At 48.0% G+C, this 18,420-nt stretch overlaps 1 protein-coding gene across 4 annotated transcripts; it reads left to right on the plus strand.

The window, feature by feature from the left end:
• The first annotated feature begins 1,557 nt into the window (after nucleotides 1–1,557).
• Nucleotides 1,558–17,862, plus strand: RNF225 (ring finger protein 225). 4 transcript variants are annotated; one of them, XM_083602432.1, is made up of 2 exons: nucleotides 1,558–1,748; nucleotides 15,098–17,862. In XM_083602432.1, exon 2 carries the CDS (start codon nucleotides 15,146–15,148, stop codon nucleotides 15,902–15,904), a length of 759 nt encoding a protein of 252 aa, XP_083458558.1. In that variant the 5' UTR covers nucleotides 1,558–1,748; nucleotides 15,098–15,145; the 3' UTR covers nucleotides 15,905–17,862. The 4 variants fall into 4 exon arrangements, with proteins under 4 accessions (XP_083458558.1, XP_083458560.1, XP_083458561.1 ...); XM_083602434.1 differs by lacking the exon at nucleotides 1,558–1,748 and adding an exon at nucleotides 6,939–7,016; XM_083602435.1 differs by lacking the exon at nucleotides 1,558–1,748 and adding an exon at nucleotides 7,449–7,538.
• Nucleotides 17,863–18,420: the final 558 nt, after the last annotated feature.

The raw sequence follows: 18,420 nt of genomic DNA on the forward strand, positions 1-18,420 counted from the left end.
GGATATTCTAGTAGCAAACCTGGCAGCCTGTTAGCTTCAAAGTGTATGTAGAAGTACAGTATATAAAATTTTGTAAATCAAACCTCCTTTGAGCTTCTATCCTTAAATAACGTGGGTGGCAGTTGTGTCCATAAAGAGAAAGAGAGAGAGATTATTTGTTTGTTTGTTTCTTTACTATTCAATTTCCACCCCACCCTTCCTCTCAAAGAAGCCCAGGGAAACACATACGGTAACTAAGCAGCAAAACAATATAATTAGAACTACAGCACATTCATCCCTCAAAGGATTCTGGGTACTGTCGTCTCACAGAGTTATCATTCCCAACCACCCTTAAACAACCTGCAGGGCCCAGAATTCTTTGAGGGAAAGAGCGAGTTTTGGATGTGCTTTGAAGATACAGCCAAAGTTCTGTATCAGAGTAGACCATTAAAAAGACTAGACCCAAGTTAATTAACTTCAACAGGTCTCTCCTGAGCATGACTAAAGTTAGAGGAAACCCACAATTAACAAAAACACGTAAAATACTGAGAAAACGAGAATGTCTAAAAATGTGTGGAAACTGTCATTCACAGTTGGTAATGTCAAGGCTTCTGGGAACAGCATCTCACAGCCATGTGATGCCTGGGGTGAACAGGAATGTTTCAAAATACCCCTGAAGTTAATCTTGAGGGGAAAAGATGGACGTCAGCCCGGAGGGCATTCAAAAAATGAAGTGTCACCACTGAGGAGGCCCCGTCATGGATCAACGCCAACTGAGGCCCATGTGTGTACTATACATTTAAGCACTATGACACCACTGTCATGTCTTCTCCAATGAATCTTGGGATCACTCGTTAAGGGCACTATTTCCCTCCCAGAGCTACAATTCCCAGAATCCCTCATGGAGAGGGAATGGTTTTTAACCACTCTGGGAACTGCATATTACTTGACTGATATATTAAGACTTTTCAGGCTTTGGTACTCTAGATCTAAGAACTTTGCCGGTGAATCTTATTTTTCAAACCATCTGAGGAAAGAGAGGACCCCTGGACCGCCGGTTGTAAACCACTGCTGTTCTCCTCATGGGGTTTGTTCTCCCCATCTGCTCTCTTCTCCATGCACATCTTGCACCTCTGAAAATCAACATTTTGAGATTTATGATCAGCTGTAATAAATCTACAGGGGAGAAAAAGCGTTAGGTGGCAGGGGACGGCTTATAAAACAATTTAGGGTGGGTTGGGGGCTCCATCCCATAGAATCCTTTGCACCCACTTTAATTTTCAAAAGAGCTCTTTCCTCACATTGTAGGGCACAGCAAATGTGCTGCTGTCAACCTGCTGTAGGCCATGTATAAGAAGGTGACCAGTTTATAAGGACCGGTGTTTACAGGCCAAAAGAGCCTCTGTCCTGTGAGAAGGACGGACTCTGCAGCTTGCAGTTGATGTCGTGGCTGGAAGGAGGCACTCTGGGAACCCTGAGGAAGGATTATGTGCCGGCAAATTCCTCCCCAAGCAGCCTGAAGGAGAGAATGTGGCGGCACTGGCTCGGCCACCCCTGCCTTGCCTCGCAGCAGGTGGAGCCCTGAGGTGGGGTGTGACCTGGGAATACATTCTCTCCAGGGGGCAGATTCCAGTGGCAGGGAGTGGCTGCGAGCAAGCAGGCGACTGGAGACACGAGAAGGCACCGTGAGACGGGCAGGAGCAAACCTGGCACTCAGCTAGCTGGAGACAGATCTCTCTTGCAGGAAAACGTCTGCCGTTCGAGATCAGGTGAGGCTTTGCAAAGAACTGGCAGGGGTGGGCCAGGAAGCAACAGGGGGCTGCAGACAGATGGGCAGGAGTTTGGGGGGCTGGCAGAGATTGTGAAAGGGGGCAAGTCCTCCAAAATGGGGCCAGCTGAGAGCAGAAGGTGCTCAATGCAGGAGCGAAAGAGAGGGAAACCTTTTGATGTGGCTGGAAGCTGATTTCCGGGTGACACACAGTATGTTGAAAACTATTCCTAGCGATGCACTCAGTGGATGCTGGATGTCTGCTTGTTTGTTTTGGGCAATATTGGCATGCGATTGTGATACATTGGGTTTAAAACTGCCCCTCTGGGAAGGTGGTGGGCAACCTTTCAATGCTGAGAACCTCCTCCTAAAAACAGACAATGAATACAGTACAAACTTGCTTCTAGTCCCCGTGGTTCCAGGAAAACCTATGAAGACCATTTCTGCTAATGGCTTAATATTTAGAATGGAACTGGTAGACAAGGAATGGTCGTATTGCATAGATAGGGATTTCTAACGTCTGCAACAGGACTCAGTCCATCCCATAACAAGGAAATCCCATGGTGGGCATATAGGAGCTGTTTGTGGTCATCCAGCAGTGTGAGGGAAGTGCACTCTGCATATGCTCAGGGGCACTCTTTCACAGGTGTGCCTGACTTCACATATTCCAGGATTGCATACTCAATCTGGAAATTAGTTTTGTGGTCTGTGGTGTGTTCCAAGTCCAACAAAGCTCTGTATTTTGAGATCACTCCCTTGCTTGGTCTCTGCTTCGAGGCCCTGTGATCCAGGGATGTGACCCTTGTCGTGTTTTCAGGTGGTTCCTAGGACCACAATTGAAATAGCAGAGGAGGGCGCTGAAGAGTCAGAGATTTCTTTGAAGAGGCTGTGCAAAAGAAAAAGAAAGAAAGAAAGAAAGAAAGAAAGAAAGAAAGAAAGAGCAAGCTAGCCTCTTCGGCAGCACCAAAAGAGAAAAGAAAAAAAGGCTAGCCTCTTCAGCAGTGCAAACAGCAACAGCCATGAAAACCTGAGAGCACTCCTGAGCTGTTTGCACAGTTCTCCTGTGTGTGTTTGTGAGCAGATAGCTTTGCTTGATCAGGACTATAGAGAGGGTGGTAGTGGAAAATTAGGGAGCCTTTCTGGAAAGTAGGGGCCATGGGGTGGGGTGGAGGAATGTAGTGGTACACAAAGAACAAGGCAAACAGAATAACTCCTTGGCTCTGTTTATATGTACTGCCTTTGCTCTGCTTGCATCCCATACTCCACGTTTGAAGCTGCAGGTGAGCAATAATAGAGAAATACAGGACAATCTGTACGTGGGCTTCAGGTGTCTTAAGGACAGGGCCTATTACTCATTTCCCTGGCTAAAACACTGTTCGTTCTGTTACCTTTTAAAAAAGGAAGTCTCTCTAGAATTAGTTTAGGATATCTTTAGGCGCCAGGCAAAAACATTCCTCTTCTCCCAGAACAATCTGTATGGCCTTTTAAACTGGATGGCTGTATTGTTTTTATTTGTTACTATGTTATGTGTTTTTGTGTTTTTATATTGTCAACCGTCCTGTGATCCTTGGATGAAGGGCGGTATAGAAATTTAATAAAAAAATAAAAAATAAAATCACATCGGTGATTGCACACCTGCACTAGAGTCCTCCAGGGCTGTGTATACATTTAAAACACATTCCCATTCTTCCTCTCGCCCCCTTTTTTTCAAAAAAAAATCGCCTGAAAAATCCAATTAAGAAAGACGCTGTGAAAAATTTCTGTTAAGAGTGCTGATAATTGGATGATTTTTGTTGTAACTTTGTATTACAGTGGTACCTCGGGTTAAGAACTTAATTCGTTCTGGAGGTCTGTTCTTAACCTGAAACTGTTCTTAACCTGAGGTGCCACTTTAGCTAATGGGGCCTCCCGCTGCCGCCGCACAATTTCTGTTCTCATCCTGAAGCATAACCTGAGGTACTATTTCTGGGTTAGCAGAGTCTGTAACCTGAAGTATCTGTAATCTGAAGCGACTGTAACCCGAGGTACCAATGTATTGCGATTCAAATATGAATCACCTTCTAAACCACTGTCTCCATGCGATGTACACATGAGATCTACACAACCGTAGCTGCGTGAATATTCTTTAAGGAGAGGGGTATGTGTGATTTAAAGTCTACGCAGTCCAGTTTTCAGCACTCCTTCCAGAAGTGTCTCGGATATGGTTCGCCGAGTTCTGCGAGGAACGGTTGGAAGCGCTGCGTGAGTTTAGCCTGGATGGTCGCCTTCAAATACCTGAAGGGCTGTCATGCAGAAGACGTTTCTCCACAGGTCAGAACTAGAACTAATGGGAGGAAATGGCAAGGAAGGAGGTGTTGGCTAAATCTTCTCAACAGCCCAAACTGTTTGACGGTGCAGCACACAGCCCTCCAGAGAAGGCTGGACCTTCCTTCACTGCAATTATTTAGGAAGAGGCTGGGCAGCTGTCCCTAGTTGCATTGCAATGCAATCCTGCATTAGGAACACAGTGGCTCCTACGTTTGCCTTTTGAAGGATGCCCTGTTAGTTAGGATAAGTTGCTGGAGTTCCTCACTGTCCCCCTAAGGGCTCTGGTAAGGGGATCTGAAGAGGCAGCGACTTTTTGTGTGTGTGTGTGGTTTTTTTTTGCAATATTCTTTAATGAGTTTGCTTATTAGTACAGTTATTCATTTCATTATTCAAAACATAAAAAAATACATTTAAAAAACCCCCAGAATAGAACAACATCTTTAACAGTGATTTCCCTCCACCACATTGCAGGTCCTGACTTCTTCTTTTTTCTTTTTAACTGTGTCCATTTTCACCTTTCGATTCATTGAACTCACATGGCGTACATTATCTGTCTGTTAACTAGTTTGTGAAAATTACTCAAAGTGTATTAGAGGTTTTGTTTGGGAACAATGTTTTTCTAAGTATACTCTGCAACACTCCCATTCAGTTTTAAATTTTTGATTTGTTTGATTCCTGATGGCCTCTGTCATCTTTGCTAGTTCTAACTATTCACATCATTTAATTTGCCATTCTTCCTTTGTTGGAATTTTCTCTCCAATTTTTTGGCAATCAACATTCATGCAGGAGGCAGCGATTTGTGTGCCATCCTGTGTTCACTGCAACCAGCACTGTTTCCATTCTGCTACAGTCTGGCTTCTGCTGAAATATACATTGATCGCAACTAATGTCATTCAATGCATTTCAATGGAAAGGAAAGGGCCAAACCAATGCCAGGGAACAACATGGTGATTTATGTGTATTATCTGATTATGTGTATTATGTGATTTATCTGCAGACTAAAAAATCCCAACAATTGCAAATGCCACCCACATTCATTTTCAGTGTATCTGAAGAAGTGTGCATGCACATGAAAGCTCATACCAAGAACAAACTTAGTTGGTCTCTAAGGTGCTACTGGACATTTTTCAAATTTTTAAAATATATATTCATTTTTGTGGTTTCCTTTCCTGACCTCGGGCAAACATGAGAATTGCGGCAATTTTCAAATCCCATTTCCAATGTCCTGAGCAGTGGCGGAGGAAGCCACTCAGGCACCTGGGGCAGTGTGCCCAGGGGCAGGTTGAGCCACCCATAGGGGCTGGGCACACTGCAGGGTCTCCAGAGTCTGTTTGTCTCCTCCCACTCAGCTGCCCTACAGCTGGTGGGGAGGCAGTGGGTGGACCATTTGGGCAGCGCAGAGCCTGTGCATGCCCGAGCCACGCGTCTCTCATGGGGCAGGCCCCGCGGTGAGTGCCGCCTGGTATTTTGTCACCCTCCTCAATGGTGACACCCGGGGCGGTCTGCACCCACTGCACCCCCCTTCCTCTGCCCCTGGTCCTGAGTCTCGTGAAGAGAAATCTGGGAAGATGGTGCCCCTGGCCTCTCGGGCATATACTAAAAGCCAGCTGCGCCATTTGGCGGTCTGAGGCGGCTGCCTCAGGCAGCTGACTTTGGATGTCATAAAAAGGCAGAAAGCTGTTAGTCATTCAGTTTATTGCTGTACTTGTACTGCCAGGGAGGGGAGAGGGACTTGTGGGAATCTGCCTCTGGTGCCCCAGATCCCTTGACCTGCCTTGAATATTAGGCACTTTGTCTTGGATCGGGGGTGTTATTTGTTCCTCTGCTGGCCCCCAAGTTTTCTTGGACTGGCCTTGACGAATGCAAGTGTACGGACATCAGCACTAAGACCTCATTGCAATACTCAGTCCCCTGTTTCAGTCCGGGTATTTGTAGTAATTGGCAGTTACAGTGTTTATTTATTTCATGAAATTTATGTACAGTGGAACCTTGGGTTACATACATTTCAGGTTACATACGCTTCAGATTACAGACTCCGCTAACCCAGAAATAGTACCTTGAGTTAAGAACTTTGCTTCAGGATGAGAACAGAAATTGCGCAGCAGCAGCAGCGGTAGCGGCAGGCCCAATTAGCTAAAGTGGTGCTTCAGGTTAAGAACAGTTTCAGGTTAAGAACAGACCTCCGGAACGAATTAAGTATGTAACCAGAGGTACCGCTATACTGCTTGAGTGTAAACCTCAGAGCGGTTTACCAAAAAATAAAATAAAATAAAAAAAAGCAATAAAATTATCGCTAAAAAATTTAAAACCAGAATCTAAAACATACGGAAAGTTACAAACCCCACAACAGAGCAGACTAAAACAAACTCATACGAACTTTCTAAACATCTAGGTAGCCTTGTCTAAATAAGAATGTCTTCAGCAGGCACCCAAAAATGATAGAGGCTGGTAATATTAGTAGTAACTATAATAATTAGTAGTACTATGGGTTAAGATCCCTACCAATTACTGCAAGCCATTTACTGCAATATCTTTTTATCTGTATATTGCCTTTCATGCACGATAACCAAGCGGTGTGCAGGAAGAAAATATTCAAGAGACCCACAAAATCCAGATCAAAACGACAGCCACCAGCTCGGGTGTGCAGAATCTTTTTCCGCCCAAGGGCCACATTTCCTTTGAGGTGACACTCTGGGGTCCACATGCTGGAGGAGCTAGAGATAAAAGTGGGTGGATTAACTAATGTCATTTTTACCTTTGTACAGTGTGTGTGTGTGTATAAGCTAGTTTACTCCAGGTGCTTTGGGAGAGGTAGTACCTCTGGTGGGGGACACAGTGTGCTCCTTCTGGGGTAGTTTGTTCACCTTTGGTCCCCACCCTGTGCTCAGCTCTCACCTGCGGTTCCTGGAAGCTGACAGTGGCCAAACCCCAGGAAATGGCTTTGACTGATTGGACAAACCAGGTGAGGGAAGCCAATGGGTCTCAAACCCTCAGTGAGTTAGGAATTTCCCTTGCATGCGAAGACAGGCTTTGGCAGACTGAACAGACAAGACCAACAGTGGGTCCAATGGCCAAGAAGGCAGTTTCTCCACATGCTGTAGAGGGACGTGAGGGGCAGATGGGGCCTGCCAACCTGGGAAGGTAGCAATGGAAAACTCTGATCCTGAACCTCCACTGCATTGAGGGCCATACTGGGGACAAGAAAAGGCTAAGGAGTAAACCCTACTACACAAATCTGGAGTTGAGGTCCCTAAAATGGTTGGATATGTCTTCTTCCAGCAACTCCTGCAACCCAGCTGGTGCCAAACACATTGCTCTGCTTTCTGTTGGACCACATCAATGAGGCTGAGAGGGGAGTCTTGTCGTCTGGGCAGTGGTTCTGCAGGAATGGTGCCTACTACAGAAAAGGGCGTCTCTGTCCTTGCCACTAGAATAAGCCTCGGCAGGTTGAGGCACAACCAGGAGAGCGTCGTCATCCTTTGAGGTTAGGGCAATTCTTTCTGGCTGTCAGTGGCTACCGGAGACAATTTTGTTTTGTTTTATTGACAAAGCTGCTTGTGTGCCGCCATTCCATTGGTGTTGTTCGGGAATTGGAAGAAACCGAACAAGTTGGCGCCATTTTGAAATTTCTGGTTAAAACCAGTGCAGGTTTTGAAAGGTTCCGTTGGGCATCTTGGTTCAAAAAAGATGCCTGACTGAATCCAAATGTGGAGGACAACCTGCGCCTTGATCTCAGGAACCATTGTGCAGATTTGGGTTACGATCTCTTAAAGGTAAAGGTAAAGGGACCCTTGACCATTAGGTCCAGTCGTGACCGACTCTGGGGTTGCAGTGCTCATCTCGCTTTATTGGCCGAGGGAGCCGGCGTACAGCTTCCGGGTCATGTGGCCAGCATGACTAAGCCACTTCCGGTGAACCAGAGCAGCGCACGGAACGCCGTTTACCTTCCCGCCGGAGCGGTACCTATTGATCTACTTGCACTTTGACGTGCTTTTGAACTGCTAGGTGGGCAGGAGCAGGGACTGAGCAACAGAAGCTCACCCCGTTGTGGGGATTCGAACCGCTGACCTTCTGATCAGCTAGTCTTAGGCTCTGCGGTTTAACCCACAGCGCCACCCGCGTCCCTCTTAAGAGGTGCCCAAATGCGTAGAAAAGGCAGAAGAGACTTTTCAAAATTCTAGTAGATGTGTGATTGTGGAGCAAGCGAATGAAACACACCATCGCTCTAGAAGAGAGTGCAGAAGAGGCAGGTTGTGCATGTGTAGGTGACTCCTTTTCGTGAGTCTACCTGTTTGTTTTAAAAGCATCTTCATCCTGCTCTTCAGCCAAAGCAGGCTGCTCAAGCTGTTTGCAAGTAACAGAAACAAGGCAGTCCCTGCCCTGAGGCGGGCAATCTTAAAAACACAACACAAAAGGGGAAATTATTTCAAGGCGGGGAAAGAACAACAGGCGGCTCGGTGTTTAGGTGCAGTAGCAGCCGATTGGGATGGAAAAATCTGAAGGAGAGGCAGACAGACGCTGCTGGTCTTTCAGCAGTGCTAAAGGAGAGGCCTGCCCATCCCTTTCTCCCTCTGCTAAAGCCTGATGGATTGGAGTAGGTCTAGTTATTACACATACATCTGACCCTATTTTTACCTGTGAAAAGCTGTCGGACATTATCCTCAAAATCCACATGTCATCATGGCACAGACTAAGGCCACCTTCACACCAAACATTTGAAAGCTATGATGCCACTTTAAACAGTCAAGAATGATGGGAGCTGTTATTCGTTAAGGGTGCTGAGTGCTGTTAGGAGACCCCCCCTCTATTCCCCTCACAGAGCTACAATTCCTCGAGTGGTTTCGAAATCAATCTTCGCAGGGAATGCTAGGAAATCGTAGCTCTGTGAGCTGGATGTGAAGGCTGCAAAAGATGGCACAGGTTTGGAGGGGGTTCCAAATTTTGGGGTTTGTAGTTAATTTTACTGCGGATGTGGATTTCCCAGCAACCCTCAGCACCATGAACAAACTACATATACTGGAGCTGGATCAGGCCAGTGGCCATCTAGACCAGCCTCCTGTTCTTACCGTAGCTGACTAGATCCCTGTGGGTAATCCCCAGAGCAGGACCCAAGAGCAAGAGCCCTCTACCCTCCTGCGATTTCCAGCAACTGGGATTCAGCAGCAATTCTGCCCCCAACCACGAAGGCAGAGGTCTAATAACCATGAGGTCTAATAGCCATAGGGACACAGCTGTGGGTTAAACCACAAAGCCAAGGACTTGCCAATCAGAAGGTCGGCAGTTTGAATCGCCATGGCGGGGTGAGCTCCTGTTGCTCAGTCCCTGCTCCTGCCCAACTAGCAGTTTGAAAGCACGTCAAAGTGCTAGCAGATAAATAGGTACCACTCTGGCGGGAAGGTAAACGGCGTTTCGGTGCGCTGCTCTGGTTCGTCAGAAGCGGCTTAGTCATGCTGGCCACATGACCCGGAAGCTGTACGCCAGCTCCCTTGGCCAATAAAGCAAGATGAGCGCCGCAACCCCAGAGTCGGTCACGACTGGACCTAATGGTCAGGGATCCCTTTACCTTTACCTAATAGCCATGGATAGACTTATTCTCCAGGAGATAAATACAATATTCACGTTATGCACTCTTTCCCCATCTGTATGGATTTTGGTACATATTCTTTGGCTGGAGAACTGTATTGAAAACCTTGTTGTTAAAAGAGTGTCATCTGTTGTTCTGGAAAGTCGAAATTTGATAAATCTGGCTTCAAAAACAAACCGACTTCTGCTGCCACCCCTGGTTGCCAGGCTCAAATGAGACAAAGGCAGAAAGCGAGAGACATAATTTCAATCATTCTTTGTGTGAGGTTTGAGATTCTCGTGATGTGGAGCTTCCGGACCCCCAAGCAGAGGGCAGGGAGCGTATGTGCATGAATTGGGGGGCGACAACATTAAAAAAGAGAGAAACCAGCAGCCCCTTCTGTGGTGCCTTTAACAGTAGCTTTCCATCACTGCCTTTAGCAGGTGATAACGCTTATCTCCTTTCTGTGAAAAGCTTTACTTGCCTTTCTGAGCAGAGCAGGGTCCTGTTAAACTAAGCCACAAAAGTTTTTTCCTCCTTCCTGCTCAAATTGGCAGCACTAGAGAGTTGCCAGAGGTTCATTTGTTCATGAGATTATTCCGGATTTTGAAAGGAAGCGTTCGTTACAGGACAACAAGGATCTCGAAGGCAGAGTAGATGCTCTGTCTTCCAAAACACAAGAGCTCCTTAAGCGGATGGTAAGTCCCGAAATAGGATGGGGTGTGCTTAGTGGGACTGATAGGGGGTGGTGGAAGGAGAGGGGAGGACAATCGGATGGCCAGGTGTCCTGGCTGCACCTTTAACAGTGGGGCAAAACAGGGAATTGTGTAACCTGCAGCTGCTGGGCTTCCCTTGTCCTACCTCACTCTTAGGGTTGCAGCGAGGACACCTGTCCTCTTTCGCACCTGGCCTTCTACCCCAGCTGGGGAGAAGCAGTCATGGCTGAGTTCAGCATGCTGTCTTGAGATCAAATGTTTCCAGGAACTTCACAGGAAACAGAGAAGGGAATTTCTCAGGGTGGAGAGGGGGTGATGCTTTGCAGAAAGCAAAAGGCCTTTTTAGTCCTTGTTTTTAACGTGCTTCTCAATCCCACAGGGCTCTGTGCCCCTTCCAAACCTGTGAGCATGTATGTCTGTGGTAAAATGTATAAGATCAAGCTTGCCAAACCAGTTCCTTTGTCCCAGGTAATGGCTTTGGCTGGGATCCCGCTTAGATTAACACACCTTCCCCCAACCCTGTGGAGGATGCTGCTGGCTTCCTAGGGAAAGCGGTGTTTGGCGGGTCCATTCTCGTGGAACATTTCTTCCAACAGAACAGGAACCTGTGGCTATCCCAGTGTTTTGGACTACAACTCCCATCAACCCCGACCATTAGCTGTGCTGGTTGGGGCTGATGGGAGCAGGAGTCTAACACCTGGAGGGCTGCAGGCTCCCTCCCCAGAGCCTGGAGAAACATCTACCTTGGGTTACAGACCTTGGGTACCTCAGGTTACAGACGCTTCAGGTTACACACTCTGCTAACCCAGAAATAGTGCTCCAGTTTAAGAACTTTGCTTCAGGATGAGAACAGAAATCGCACGGTGGCGGCAGCGCGGCAGCAGTGGGAGGCCCCATTAGCTAAAGTGGTACCTCAGGTTAAGAATGGTTTCAGGTTAAGAACGGACCTCCAGAATGAATGAATTTCTTAACCTGAGGTACCACTGTACATCAGGGGTCAGCAAACTTTTTCAGCAGGGGGCCAGTCCACTGTCCCTCAGACCTTGTGGGGGGGGGCGGACTATATTTTGAAGGAAAAAAAGAACGAATTCCTATGCCCCACAAATAACCCAGAGATGCATTTTAAATAAAAGCAGATATTCTACTCATGTAAAAACACCAGGCAAGCCCCACAAATAACCCAGAGATGCATTATAAATAAAAGGACACATTCTACTCATGTAAAAACACGCTGATTCCCAGACCGTCCGCAGGCCAGATTTAGAAGGCGATTGGGCCGGATCTGACCCCCGGGCCTTAGTTTGCCTACCCACGATTTACATGGTTAATGACCCAAGTTGGGAAACGCCTAAGAAGCCTGCCTCAGATGAAGCCTAGTCCTTTGGGGTGGCAATGCTAGGCCCTTCCTTTCTGGAAGCTGTTCTGTATTAAAATAATGAGCAGGTTAATTCTGCCGTTCCTGCTAAGGATCAGAACAGCTTGAGAAGGCAATGGTTTGGCAAACCAGAGAGGAATGGCAAACCAAGCTGATGGAATATGCCAAAATGGCAAAACTGACCGGAAAACTCAGAAACCAAGAGGGCAAAAAGTTTATAAAAGAAAGGGGGAAAATGTATAAGTTATTTAGGAGACCACTGTAGGCAGATGGATTTTGATTTCACTTGTAGTCTAACAAATACCGTGGACAGTATAGACTGATATAAAAGAGTATGGAAGAATATGCAGTTGCAAATGTTCAAAATGGGACCCCATGGAGGGGGTGGGGGGAAGTCACGAGATTCAGAGAGGAATCTCTGTACATGGATTTATATTTGGATTTTTATAACTTTGTATTTGTAAAACCAAATAAACATGATTTCAAAAAGAAAAAGAGAAGGCTGTGGTTTGGGACTGAGACGCCTTGTTTATAGGATGGGTTGGGATGAGGGGGGTTCAAGGTAGTGCCGGCGGTGAATGTTTAGAGTCAGTGAGATGCACTTTGATTATTATAGCAAAGAGGGCAGGCTAGGGTAGCTGATCTACGCCAGCCTGTGGAGTGGTATTGAGGAGGAACCAGCTGCTCTCAAAACTCTGCTCAGATAATATTTCTGCAAGTGACTGGATGTTTTTGAGCGACAGCAGAATCATAATCTTGCACTTGGATCCTGCTTGTGGGCTTCTCAAAGGTATCTGGTTGGTTGCTATGAGAAAACAGGAAGCTGGGCTAGACTTGCCACGGGCTTGATCCTGCAGGCTCTTCCTCTTCCTCCCTTTTATGTTCATCATGACTTCTGAGCAGAACCCTGTGTGTTGACAGACGGTATGTATGCAGGCTATCTTGGTTGTGGAAGTGGCAGGAGAAGAGAGCCACTTTTTGCACATTCAGTCACAGACTCTGCAAGTGTTCTGGGAAAAACAACAAGGCATCCCGTTTTGCCCCCCTGCAGGAGCATAGCAGCCACTTTGGGCACCATGATCTTGCATGATTTTGTGCCAAGATCTCTCCCCCCCCCCAAAGTGCTTTTTTTCAGGGCTGTAATCTTGTGGCTCTGTGGGTTAAACCACAGAGCCTAGGACTTGCTGATCAGAAGGTCGGCGGTTCAAATCCCCGCAACGGGGCGAGCGTTGCTCGGTCCCTGCTCCTGACTACCTAGCAGTTCAAAAGCACATCAAAGTGCAAGTAGATAAATAGGTACCACTCCGGCGGGAAGGTAAACGGCATTTCTGTGCACTGCTCTGGTTCGCCAGAAGCGGCTTAGTCATGCTGGCCACATGCCCCGGAAGCTGTATGCCGGCTCCCTCGGCCAGAAAAGTGAGATGAGCACCGCAACCCCAGAGTCGGCCACGACTGGACCTAATGGTCAGGGGTCCCTTTACCTTTACCTTTAATCTTGTGCAGCGCTCTAAAATTCATGTTTTGGGGCACTGTGCTCTCATGCAAGAGCATGATCCCCGCTCCACAAAAAAGCATGTGTTTTGAGCTCTGTGATCTTGCTCGGCCAGGAAGACACAAGTCCTGGTTTGGGGACTGAACATGTTGGAAGATATGCAGTCACACAATGTGTGGTTTCTGAACAGCAGCAATGAAAGCTCTCTTCGTCCATTACACAGGAAGTTGCCTTATAGATGGTTGGGTCATTGCTCTCTCTATCCCAGTGCTTCCAACACCAGTGTTGGGGAATATTTGTGGCCCTCCAGGTGTTTCTGGACTGCAACTCCTGGCCAAGGAGGATGGGAGTTTTGGTCTGACAAGCCACGGGTTCGCCAACCCTGGTCTGCACTGGCTGGCTGAGACTCTACTGGATTTCATACGGGGTTTTGTTTCTTGGCCCAACCTGGAGATGTCATTGGGCACTGAACCCGGGACCTTCTGCATGCAAAGCAGATGTTCTACCCCTGAGCTATGGCTGAATCGCCTCTGGGAAGGGGCATCACGGTTACCAAGGGGCTGCATGTCCAGCCCAGTTCTCAAGGCCACCTGCTTCCTCCCAGCTGTAGAGGCTCCTTGCACAATTAGAAGCCTGAACTTAGGGAGCTGAAAATTGTAGGGGGAACAGAGAAGGTTCCTTGCTTCAGATGTTATCCCTTAGCACCTGAAGGCACGGTGCAACCTCAGGAGCTGGACTGAAACAGCAGGCCCTTTGTATCAGTGTTTCTCCTCCGTACGAGTAGTGCATAAATAGGGCTGCAGTTTGGGGGTGGCACAAATCAGACTATTGTTCTTGTTATGTACTGAGTTGAATAGGATCCAAAAGGCAGCAGTCTGATTGGTCCTAGAACAATAGGATCCAAAAGGCAGCAGTCTGATTGGTCCTAGAACAATAGGATCCAGAATGCAGCAGTCTGATTGGTCCACAGGAGCCACCCAATCCAGCTCCAGATGGAAGGAAATCTGCAACCTGATTGGCCTACAGGAGAATCCCGGAATTAGCCAATCACATGGGGCCCATTGTGTAAATAATGTATATAAGGCAGACATTCTGGGGGAACTTCCATTCCTCCTCACCACTATGAGCTGAATAAAGAACATGAAACCCGCTCTCGACTCCATATATTTCAATTCCCAACTCCTGTGTTCCCCTTGGTTGAACTGGATAACCCTCAGGGTCCCTTCCAGCTCCACAATTGTATGATTCTACTAACGCTGGGAAGCATAAAATATGTCAGACATGATTCCAGATTCAGGTAGGTGTTGGTCTGACATAGTCAAAATAAATAAGAAAATTAAAAAATTGTCCAGTAGCACCTTAGAGACCAACTAAGTTTGTTCTGGGTATAAGCTTTTGTGTGTATGCAGCTTATACCCAGAACAAACTTAGTTGGTCTCTAAGGTGCTACTGGACAGTTTTTTTTAATTTATTTCGAATATGTCAGACAGAATGTGTAAGAGAGACTAGGACCGTTTACATGCTTTTCTCTGTACCCACTGGGCTCCCACCACTGGTTTGGGAAGTGGTGCACCCATGAACATTAGACACAACCCATCTCTGTCCTGTCATTCTTTACAAAATGCTGTGCTTTGATGCACCCCCACAAACACAACCCCAGCTTTAATCCCAACTGAGAATGAGAATTGCTTAGCTGCGTTTTGAGCCCTGTGCTGACTTTTAATGTGGTTTGCCTGGTTCCCCTCATCTGGATGCCCTTTCATGGTATCTCCAGATACAGTGGAACACCTCCCTTTTAATCCACATCAGGGAAGGTGGCTCCTGTACCAGTGTGGTTGTGCGGCCCCTTATCACCGGGGGTAAATATTTGGCCTCTCTCTCTTTCTCTCCTTCCTAGAAATGTCAACACGGGCCCAACCCAAGTCTCTGGGGTGGCTGAGCCGAGATGCTGCCTGCTGACATGGAACAGGAGGCCTCGGCCTCTGGGCGCAGCGTGGGGGTCAATGAGGCCATGGACCAGCCTGACGTCAGCTTCCAGCCCGAGGCCTCGGCCCAGCAGCCGGCCTGCAAGGAGGAGGCGCCCAGCGCCGAACCCGGCGCCCTCGACTGTGTTATCTGCTTCACCCCTTACGACCGGCTCTTCCGGCTGCCCAAGGAGCTGAGCTGCGGCCACATCTTCTGCCTCGAGTGTCTGGCGCGCATCAACGTCTCTTCCGAGGATGTCAACGCCCTCACCTGCCCCATCTGCCGGGCCCCCACGGCCTTCCCCTCCCGCAAGGGGTTGCCGGGCCTCCCCACCCGCAGCGACCTCCTGGAGCAACTCTCTTCCATGCCTGCCGTCCCCCCGGGCTCCGTGCGCTTTGACCGTCGCCGGGGGCTGCTCTACCTGCCGGGCAGGGGCCGAGGCGGCACCCCAGCCGGGCCCAAGCCCGGGACTTCCCTCAACACCGTCAGCCTGAGCGTCGACGTTGGCAGGCCTGCGCCGCCAGGAGCCAACCGCAACCTGGCCCTCTCAGGCTGGCCGTTCTATGTGGCCTTGGCGGTCGCCCTCCTGGTTACCGTCGGCTTAATTACCTGTGGCATTTACATATTTTTGATGCCGTCCATGTACACTGTTTCCATGGGAGGCCCACATCACAGTAACCAGAGTCTTGGGCCAGTGCCGAACTGGACCTCCAGCCCAGCACCTGGCTCTGTACCCTAGGGCTAAAGAGGGGCGAAGGAGAAAGGGTCCCACTTGCCCTCTTCCTGTCTTCCAGTTGCCATTTGTAGCGGCTGCACCACTTGTAGCCTCCGATTGCACAGAGGCTGCTTGCCTCGCTCAGAAGCAGGATACTGGGGAAATTGTCACGTGTCCAAGACTGGCTGAAGCTGTGGAGGCACTTGCACTTTACCAGGTGAATTGCTGCTTGAATGACCAGAAGAATTCCCACCGCAGCCATCAGGGGCCACGTTGCCTCAATATGGCGTAACATGCCTTAAGTTACCGTCTATAATCTCGTCGCTGCACTCAGAAGCAGGGTAGTCCAGAGAGAACAAATCCACCTTCTCAATGCAAAATGAGTAAATGTGTGAATAGGACTATTGGGTTGGTCCAAGAAGGCGATGGCAGAACCCCGAGGTGTATGATTTCTGGAGGAAAAGGGATAAGGGGTTGCCTTTTTGGAACGCTCTCCTGCATAAAAACATACCAACCTGCGTAGTAGGAAAACTAGTTCAGCAGCAATTGGGTGAAGACAGAACCTTTCCCTCCTTGATGTGCTTGATTTTTAACTTGGGACAAAGGAAAGCAAATGAAGATGGGTTCCATAGGGGCACAGTCCACTCTACCATCTCTGTGTGTAGAGTTTGCAGCATAGGCTCTAGATCTTTGGTGGGGGTGAGAGTGGGGAAGTTAACTTGGCCAGGGGGCCTCTCGCTGATCAGCCTCATCTCTCTGTTGCTGCCCATTCACTCACCCTGTCCCGGTCTCCATCACTGCCCGGGAGGAGAGGGCAAGGGGATTGGAGGCGGCTGCTTCTCCTTGGGCCAGTCCCTGTTCACTTGCTGGGTGAGGGGGTTCCCAGAGCTTTGGGAGTCAGCAGCGGTGGGGTCCTAGCTAGGGATGTGGGGCCCCAGCAGATGCTCAGCAATGCTGACTCCTTGTACCAGGGCAATGCGAGTACAGCTCCTAAGGGATGGCCATTTCTCCAACTTAATTAACATGCACAAGGACGAGGACTTGAGAGCCTAAGTGTGCATGTTTGCAACTTGACATCATGTTGGCTCTCTTGATTCTCACATTTGCAACTGCTAGCAAGACAGCCAGCTTGCTTTCTGTGTCTTGAACAGCTGCACGGCCAGCAAAAATTCAAATTGCATAGATGTGGCGATAGGTTGATGGTAGTGGCTTCACCTGTTAAATTTCTACCTGCCACACAGCAATTAAAGGCACAGGAGCCCTGTGGGGGTGGGGGGCAGCCCAGCACAGGAGGAAGGATAATCTGGTTTGGATTTGGGATTTCTGTCTCCATCACAGAGTCATCATAACTTGTTATTGGAGGGCAAAATGGTTACAGGAGAGACCGACTTGGCTCGTTTTTGTGCCTTTTTAAGATACAGAAATAATCTGGTAAAGCACAGAAATGAACATGGTTGGCTGCCAGTTTCCTGCAGATCAGATTCCTTCAATGTCACGCCAGTGGGGGTGCCACTCAAGAACTGGCAACCTGATTTCGCACCCACTCAAATTTAGTGCTCCAGCAAATTGTTTTCCATTTTATATTTCATGTCTTGCTTGTCTGCGTTGGGCAGCTGGGCAAGAGCCAACATGACTTCCTCCCTAAGTGATGCTGCTGGTCCAAAAACTCGGATATTCCTCAAAGACATAACCATATTTTTTTTAAAAATGGAATCTACTACCAGCACAGGCCCACAGGTTTCTAAAGAACCCCTTGAGGATTTGTTCTGGATGGATGATATACTTATTTTTCTCTCCATATGGCTTTCCGTGAGCTGATCAAACTGATCTCCACTAACTAGAAACCTTGGGACAAATACTGGAAGCTTGATTATGGGCACTTCCCATTGTTTCCCACGGGACTGATTGAAGGGACTCCTCAAATATTTGTCTCCCCCTCCCTCTTTGTCTCCCCTCCCCCAAATAAAATTTGTTTTCCAGAACAGTATTCCGTTTTTAAAAAAAGTTTTAAAACCCTGTGATTTCACAAATGGAATGTAACACAGACCAATGTAAACATGCAGAGATATATTGCGTATAGAAGAGGGCAGGACATGGGAAAATGTTAACACATGTGGGATCTAGCTTTTTCCTCTGCTGGAAAGGCCGCCACACATAACCAGGTATAAAATAGTGGCACATGGGCCAAAGCTAACTGCCTACCTCAGCTCCTGAAGCTCACACTGGGGCAACCTGTGTGTGCAGGTACAAACCTACAGGTGTGTTACTACAGATTCTAACAACAAACTTTAGGGCAGGGGAAACCTCCTTTGTTATTGCTGTTCTTAGGACAACTGGGAAACCCTTCCTGATCTACTGCAAATCACTCATTAGATCTCCCACTGTACTTTCTTCTCCGCCTGCTCTAGAGTTACAGCAAGACTACTCTAGTGATAAGTTGGGTGGCCAGATTCTTACGGGCTGAATGACGAACACAGACAGCTGTCTGTGCAAAGTACAGAATATGATAAAGGTAAAGGACCCCTGGACGGTTAACTGCA

The sequence above is a fragment of the Podarcis filfolensis genome, assembly GCF_964270895.1.
Source record: "Podarcis filfolensis genome assembly, chromosome: 2".
NCBI classification, from domain to species: Eukaryota; Metazoa; Chordata; class Lepidosauria; order Squamata; family Lacertidae; genus Podarcis; species Podarcis filfolensis.

Bases quoted from the DNA above. Each gene is read 5' to 3' on its own strand.
- RNF225 (XM_083602432.1), top strand. From the start codon at position 15,146: ATGCTGCCTGCTGACATGGAACAGGAGGCCTCGGCCTCTGGGCGCAGC.